This window comes from Gavialis gangeticus, unplaced genomic scaffold (genome assembly GCF_001723915.1).
Source record: "Gavialis gangeticus isolate Ggan-Ray unplaced genomic scaffold, GavGan_comp1, whole genome shotgun sequence".
NCBI classification, from domain to species: Eukaryota; Metazoa; Chordata; order Crocodylia; family Gavialidae; genus Gavialis; species Gavialis gangeticus.
Window position 1 is genome coordinate 1,313,375 of NW_017728992.1, and position 8,818 is coordinate 1,322,192.

An 8,818-nucleotide genomic window follows, 5' to 3' on the forward strand; every position below is an offset into this window, starting at 1 on the left:
CAGGGGGGGCTTGGGATGCAGGCACAACAGCACTTAGAGCGGGGGTTTTTCCTTGCTGCTGCTTGCCTAGCTGGGGCAGGATGTGGGAGCGGCTTGCTCCGGGTGGCTGCCGATCCCTCATTCCATGCTTCCCCCACCTCCCCCCCCCCAGCTGGGCAGGCTATGCCCTGCTGCTGCTTGCCCCCTTCTGCATGGAGTGAGCTGCACCTGCCTAGCCCCCACTCTGAGTGCTGCCATGCCCACATCCCGTGGCCCCTGGCCCCCTCTCTGAATCCTGAGTCCTGTGCCCCCCACCCTGGCTGGGAAGCTTGTCCCAGCCCCAATCCCTCCCTCTCCCACACCCCCTCTCTCCCCCCTCTGTCTACCACAACAGACTTACCAGCTGGAGGCAGCGGTATCTGGTGTGGAAGGACTGCTGCCTGTTTAGTCCATGGCAGAGTCTCTGAAGCGGCACCAAATCTTTTCCCAATCAATTCGCAGGCTTCCAATTCAATTCGGACCTTTTTAATTAGTCTCTCAATTCAATTTGGATGTGGGGATTCTGTCGCTGAATTGGGCCGAATCTCCTCTGGATCAAATCGGCTACTGAAACTTTGCACAACCCTATCAGATATGTCACTTTAGGATTATTCTAAAGATTTCAACTTTAATTTCAGAATTAATTTTAATGGAAAATGAGATTTTCCTAAACACTTGAAATTTGAGATGCAAGGTCTTAATGATGTTTACCTTATTCTTTTGCCTCCCATGTACTCTAGAAGACAATGTTTGATACTGTGAAACAAATAAAACCAGTATGTAATGACTTTGTTGTATTTCTAATGTCTTTTTAGGTACAAGGGAAGCTAACTTACTTTGACTTAGGAAGCACTTTTACTTTTTATGCTACTAAGAGGTTCAGAAATAAAATAATTTTTTCATAGCTTGTATCTTTCTCTTTTTTTAAAGTAATGTTTGCTAGAAACCTAATTTGTTTTGTGTATAGTTGCAGGTACGGTTAGTTGCACTTGCACTTAATTGTGGGTGTCCATTTGGTATCTTTTTCATAAATATTTAGACCATTTTTTAAAGATGCTAGAAATAGTATGTAAGCTAAAATGATAGAAGTATATCATTTAAAATAATGGAGTCCAAGTATCCTTTTATGTATGTGAGATGAGAATACCTATCTGGTCATGTAAGACAGCTCTCTAACTTCTGGGCAGCTGAGGGCCACACTCCACAAAGCTTCCCCCTCCCCTCATCACAGTGTGGGTAGTCTGATGTCCCCCCACAACCCTGAGCTGCATGTGCTGTGCAGGCTGACCATTCCCCATGTAACCAGCACCAGCAGCTCAGTCCACCCCTCCGTCACATGATCTGCCCCTTCCTCCCCAACACAGCCACCTCAGTTGTCTCCTGCCATGTAACTCTGCACCCTCTCAAGCCACATGCACCCCCCACCTGTAGTTCAGGCAGGCATTTGCATAGCTTGGGCTCTCCAGCCCCCTTGCGGCTGCTGCAGTCTAATCCTTCAGGGACTGCGTGCAGCCTTAAGGCTACCAGTTGGATAGCATTGACCTAAGAAATTGAGATTTAGGAGAATTTACATATATAAATATAAATTTCCATATATACATATACATTTGAAAGCTCTCACATTTTTAGAAATGTTAAATAACTAAAAATAAAGGAACTCTATATGTAACCCTGACTGTAGATTTTGCTTTTATGGAAGCAGTGATAATGACCAATGGAACCAATAATTCTCAGACTATTACGCTTTTTTGTCTCTTGAAATAGACTGTAAAGAAATTATTGCCACATTTCTTCAAGAAATTACAACTTTTTTTTTAAGATACTGTTTTTGTAGTTTGAAATCTTCTACCTGTCCTGCAAGTAGTAGTTATTTCCATGCCACTGGCTCTGTAAATAGCAGTTTTAAGGAGGACTGATGTAACTTCTGTGCCTATTAAGTTGTTCCCTCTGCTGAAACTCATCAGCTAATGAGTGCTAACTGAGATGCAAGGAAAACACCTGTTGAAGTGGAACTAGTGTAAGATTGGTAACTTATTTTCAGACCTGAACTGTTGGTAATATAGACACGAAAGCCATTGAACTGTGACAGGGGAGTATAGGCTTTAATATAGCATTAATCTCACAGGCCATCCATTTCTCCAAGATTAAATTTAGTGTAGTGCAGTAGGATGCAGGTATGAAATAAAAGGAGGGAAAATCATAGGTTTGAAGGAAACAAACAAAGGATAAGTATAGACTTCATGAGGTCTTTTCAAAATTCAGTACAGTAGGGGTTTTCAACCTTTTTTTAAAGAGTGTACCCCTTCTTGGTACACTTCTGGTGGGGGGGGTGCCGGCCAGTTGGGGGGTGAGGGGGCTTGCACACAGCATGGGGTGGTGGATGGCAGTGGCTACCATGTGCAAGCTCCACCCTGCAGCCAGGCAGGTAGCACCTTTGCAGCCCACAGAGGAGAGCCGCTGCCCTCGCCTCCCCACTAAAGTACGGTATAGAAAGGATTTCATAGTAAAGTTTGTAAACATCTGTTTGGCTTATGTTTTTTACATGGATGTTCAATATGTCTTTTACATCTTTTCAGGACACCAACAATGGCAGGAGGCCTTTTTTCAATAGACAGGGATTACTTCCAAGAAATTGGAACATATGATGCTGGAATGGACATTTGGGGTGGAGAGAATCTAGAAATTTCCTTCAGGGTAAGCAAACATTGCTTTGGCATTAAATTTCTCCCTTTTGAATAATTCAAGGTGTAAAAATGGTAAGGGGACAATGACTGCAACAGTTTAACATCCAAGCAGGGATAATTCGTTCTTTTCTTCTTTGGCGAAATTATATAGATGAAACTGCCTTGTTATCAAGAAAGGAAAATGACAGTTAAGCAGCCTACAAAGCCTTGAGATAAAAAATTTGGATATGGGATTTTCATTTTAAAAGATAATCAATTAAAATTTGTGTTTAGAACAATCTGTGTGTAGAGAAGCTGCTTGGGGAGACAAGGTAAGGTTTAGACCAGTGATGAATGCTTAACCTGTTAGTATAAGGTCAGTGTGTGATTTCCATTATAAAACTTCTTTCAGTGATTTACAACCTGGTAGCTGTACCTTTCTTCTGAGTGGGGGTCCTATCTAGTGTTGCCCATATTTCTACAGTATCTTCCTATGGATGACAGCAAATACATTATTTGGGTAATTCCTTTCCTTGCTTTTACCTGTCAGCTCAGAATATTATGTCCATACCTACAAAATAGCTAAATACATTTATAAGTGTGAGGTCCCATTTTTGGGGTCCAGAATAAAATTGCCAATGTCTTTCAAACTTTTTAAGTTCCAGAATCTTAGAACAATTTCTGGATTTAATATTACATTTTACAAATAAATGTAATATTAAAATCTTCTTATCTTCTTAGCAATATGTAAATGTAGCCGCTTTATTACATTTCATATTCAATTTTTTTTTCCTTCACATTGTCAGCTCTTCTAATCACTTCCAGGCAGCCTGTTACTGACATCTCAGTACTCATACACTTGGTGTGACTCAGTCTGACTCTCTACCCTCCAAACATCCTTATTCTGGTCAGTTTGTAACTGGCTGCTTACATTAGCAAATAGTATTAGGTTTTGTTAAAGGCCTGGGGTGATAGAATTTTTCAGGTTGAAAAGACTTGAGAAATAAGAACTGGTTTAAAGTATGTGTAGCCACCTTGAATTATGCAATAACTGTCCTGTTGCTTTCAGATTTGGCAGTGTGGGGGCACTTTGGAAATTGTAACCTGCTCACATGTTGGACATGTATTTCGAAAAGCCACTCCTTATACTTTTCCAGGAGGCACAGGGCAGATTATTAACAAAAATAATAGGCGGCTTGCAGAAGTCTGGATGGATGAGTTCAAGAATTTCTTTTACATAATTTCCCCAGGTAAGTCTTTGGTTACGAAGTGATCCCATTGCAAAGTAGGAGTGCCTTTTTATATAAAAATACTAATTTTCTGAGGCCTATAAATGAAATAAAAATCTCTGAGACCAGTTCTTCAAAATAAAAAAGGCCTCAGTTAAATTTTGTTCTCATTACCAACCATGTCAACGTAGATGCCAAGAAATAGTTTATTCATGTATAACTGAACATTATGAATGAGCTACAAGTGAGCAGAAATCAAAGTGCAATGGAAAATTCAGTTACTGAAATGAAATACTGAAAATATAGCCAACAGACCAAGTATCTCATTAGAACGGGAAGTAAGGCCCCTGATTGTTCTGATCTAAGGTGATCAACTGAACTTATTGCTGTTGATTTCAAATAAGAAATTTGTTCATGTATCAGGAAAGTTAAAGACAGCAGCAATTTTCTCAATTTCATTTGGGGTAAATATGTGGGTTATTTTTTTAGCTGGTATTTCCTGTTCTCTTTCAAATTTCTCTTGTGACTTTTGTCTTAAAGGAATAGTGCTTTTGTGTCTCATAGTGTTGGAGTAGTGTTGTAGCTGTGATGTTCCAGGGAATATGGAAGAGTCAAGGATTTTTGTGGGTGATATCTCTTATTGGACCGTCTGCATAGTTGGAATAGATTTTGCTAGTTTTTCAAATGCATTGCAGTACAGCAGTGAAAAGGCTGTTACGTAAAGAAAAACAAAACAGAGAAGTTACAGGAAATTAGAGGAGGAATGGAGTACATTAAGAAACAATGCATTCTATTCCAACCATGCAATTAGTCTAATGTAATGTATCACACACACACATCATTGTTCCTCTCCCTCTTCCTCTTAGTGACATTAAACTGACAATGCTGCAGTATTTGTGAATTGACATTACACATGCAATGCATTTCTAGCATTTTTATTTTGGTCAGGTAGCTTGGATTTTCTTCTTTTACACAGACACATACAATCTGAATATAAACAAAAACCTATCTTTCTCCCTTATAAAATAGGATGTTATGGTTTTACTTAATGGTTGCTTTTTTGTGAAGTGAAGTTCATGTGATGACTCCTGCTGACTTGTCAATCTAGTGTTAAAGCATGTTCATTTTAACTTGTTTCTTAATGTACTCCTTCTTTCTCTAGTTCCCCTCAACTTCTTTTTTTCTTTACATGTAGCAGCCCTTTCACTGCTGCTTATGACCTGACCCACAAGATAAGTTGTAAGCAATCAGCCTGTTCTGACAGCTGTACAGTAAACTCAGTAACTAGCTCATCTTCAAGGATTCTGATTTTCTCTGTTTAAAAATTGCAAATTCTCTGATTAAAACCCCCCAAATCCACATTTATATAGGTATCAGTTTAACATAATGTTTTATTGATATATTTAAAATTTTAAAAGAATTTGGATGCCTGCCAGCCTGCTGGAGGGGCCCCTAGGTGCCAGAGCTACAGTACCAGGGACCTGGGTCTGCAACCCTCTATACCAGGGGTGGTCAATTATTTCAGGCAGCTGGCTACTTACTGAGTTTGGGCAAGCTATTGAGGGCTGCATGACAGGCAGCCAGGAGCAGGTAAATATTAATTTTCTAAACTTTTTAGGGGCCCCCTGGGCTGGATAAAATGGCCTCAGCAGATTGTATTTTGCCCACCCCTGCTCTCAGTATAGGCAATACACAGACTAAACTTGAGCTTCTCTAAGGACTGTTTGCAGGATTTTGAGAGAGAATTGTCTGCCCTTCCTAGGCTGTCATGCAGAAGTCCATTTAAAAAGCTGCAGACATATTCAGCTGAATTTATCTGTGACAGACCTGTTGAAGAAGGCACCAGTCCCATGGAGCAAATGCTGTGGTCCATGTGTAAACCACTCCTTTTGGTGGAAGAGAACTAGTAAAATGTGGCAGGATTATATAGTTGCACAAACCTGGAATAACTGTCAGTGGCTCCAGATTTTCAGCGTGAGAAGGAGACCTGCTTAAATGACCTCCAAATGAGAGAAGCCCTATCAATAAATAGTGTCAGATTGCTGTTGCTATGTAGGAACTGGCTACTCCTTATGATTGAGGTCTGTGGCTTACCAAATCAGTGTTGGCAATTCATCTGTTGGTGCTGTGAAGGTTTTTAGGCAATTAATATTACCATGCATTACCTAAAGCTGGTAGACATAAATGAATGTAGTTTAATAGATGTATTTTGGAGAATAAGCATCCCAAGCTGTACATATGCCATTTGATGGTACTCTTATTCATAGATTCATAGATGCTGGGGTTGGAAGGGACCTCAGTAGGTCATCGAGTCTAACCCCCTGCCCTTGGTAGGAAAGAGTACTGACCTGGGTAGAAGCAAGCAAGGTAAATAAAGGCTTCTTTATGCACCCACATCTTTGCCTTGCAGGGTGACATGGAGGAGAAAATGAGTGTTGTGGTGGGTGGATTCAATTCTGTTGCTTGGACAGGGTACTCTCCACACCCTCGTCCAAGTCACTGATGAAGACACTGAATAGCACCAGTCCAAGGACCAAGCCTTGCGAGACTCCACTGCCCACATCTTTCCAGGTCAATATCGACCTGTCCACCACCACTCTCTGGGTGTGACCCTTAAGCCAATTTGCCACCCGCCTGACTAATCATCTGCATCACAGCCTGTCAATTTATTTATGAGAACAGCATGAGATACCGTATCAAAGACCTTCTTGAAGTCTAGGTAGATGACATGTACCTCAACTCCTACATCTAAATATTTAAATATCTAAATACCTGGAATGAATCCATGCTGATTTCCTTTCAGCATTATTTCCCCTACTGGGCTCCCACAAATGTGATCCTTAATGATTTTTTTTCAGAGTTTTCCCAAGGATAGAGGTGAAACTAACTGGCTTATAGTTCCCCGGTTCCTCCCTCCTCCCCTTCTTAAAAATAGGGACCACATTGGCCCTTTTCCAGTCCTCTAGGACCTGACCAGAGCACCTTGAGTGCTCAAACAACTGTGCCACCAGCTCTTCTATGACACTGACCAATTCCTTTAGCACCCTTGTGAATGAAGTTCATGTGGGCCTGCTGATTTGAACACATCCAGCCCCTCCAAGTGCCCCTTCACCAAATCTGTACTAACAGTTTATGGGCTGGTGTCCTTCCTGTGTCTGTCTGATCCAATTGGGAGATTTATCGTGGACTGTGTCTAGCAATACAGATGCAAATAACTCATTGAAGAGCTCAGCTTTGTCCTCCCTCTCCCTCACCAGTTGCCCTAGTTTGTCCTGTAGGGGTTTTATGCTACCCTTGCACCTTCCTTTTGCTCCCTATATACCTGAAGAAGGAGGTTCTTTTTGATGAGCACATTATGGCCACAATGGAGTTTCATCTAGTAAGTTCAGTAATAAATAATTTTTTTCAGGCCTTAACTGACTTCAGCAGCAGGTTGATATACCGCAATATGGAAGGTATGAGAAAGGTATATGACATTGGGTGCTAGGGACAGCTGACATTCCACTGTTAGACAAATAAGGAGCGTATTTCCTCTAAATGTGGTTATCAGTATGGGGTCTGTGCTTCCTTCTTTAACCTGTGGTTTATGAAACCTGATGGCCTTAAAACACCCAGGAAAAGAGATTGAGTCACACTTGGTGGTTGCAAAGTGGGATTAGGTTCCACATCAGTGAGGCTGACGACAAGAGGTCAGCATCACTTAGATGTCATTGTAGTTAATGTTATATGTATGTTAAATGTTGTATCTTGCAAAATCTCTGTAAGGATCAGAGTGGGATTTTTATCTGGGGCTGGCTCAGAACACTGCTGTATTACTGACCTGGGTGGAGGCAAGCAAGGGAGATAAAGGCTTCTTTGTGCACCCACATCTTTGCCTTGCAGGGTGACATGGAGGAGAAAATGAGATGCTGTGGTGGGTGGATTCAATTCTGTTGCTATACATATATATTTGTTGTCCATTGCATGATATTGATTTTATGTAATGCAGAGTTTATTGCACTAAAAGCTTTGCACAAACCTTGCTGTGTTGAGGTTGCCAAACAGATTCTTGGTTCATTTGCAAATTTGAGGATTGCAAAAAGGCCCCATGGAAAACTTAAGTATTCATGAGACAGCCAAGAGAATCAAGCTCAGGAGGAGGCAGTTCTGGTGCCAGAGCTGACAAAATTTATTTCTCATATGCCACAGGTAATACAGTAGGCAGCTTTGAAACTAAATCTGATGATTTGCTTTGTGTCGCAATGAAATATGTTTCTAGGAATGATTTAGCTTTTCAGTGCATCAGTAAAGGCTTTGAAAACCACCTTCAAGGAATTCTGAAATCATAAAAATAGAATCAATAACACTCTGCATATTAAGTTAACTGCACAGATGTTGGATAAGCAATTAAAAGAAACCATGGGAAGCTGCAGTCAAAAGCACAAAAATGTTTACCCTCTAACATTGTCAGAGACATTTAAGTTTTGTTGAAAGTCAGCATGCCATAGGGCAGGGGTTGTCAACCGGAAGTATGTGTACCCCTGGGGGTACTTTGAAAGGTCCCAGGGAGTATGCGGGGATGGGCAGGGATAGAACACCACCACGTCACGCCACTGCCTCTCAGGGGTAGGGCTGGGATGGGGTGAGAGCAGGACCGCACAGACACTGTGCTGCCACTTCTCTGTCATTTGCCATGTCCCTGCTCTGTGTCCTGCCGTTTGCCACCTTGTCCCCTGGGGGTACACCTACTAAAAAGGGGGCTGCCAGGGGTACACTTTAAAAAAGGTTGAAAATCCCAACCATAGGGTGTGGACAGACTTGACACTTAAAATGTTTCAAAAACATTTTGATATATTTGAAAAGGCCAGGTGTGCAAATCTGCAAGCCCTTTGAAACATTCCAGGAGTGGCTTAAGCACTCCAGAATAGT

The 8,818-nt window shown here is 41.4% G+C and overlaps 1 protein-coding gene across 1 annotated transcript in view; it reads left to right on the forward strand.

Moving 5' to 3' along the window:
• The window catches only part of GALNT1 (polypeptide N-acetylgalactosaminyltransferase 1), a 264,061-nt gene that overhangs the window by 206,913 nt on the left and 48,330 nt on the right, over window positions 1–8,818 (forward strand). Inside the window, exons 8-9 of the mRNA XM_019520618.1 lie at window positions 2,595–2,712; window positions 3,751–3,931. Of these exons, the coding sequence (XP_019376163.1) occupies window positions 2,595–2,712; window positions 3,751–3,931 (299 nt within the window). The remainder of the gene's footprint in view (window positions 1–2,594; window positions 2,713–3,750; window positions 3,932–8,818) is intronic.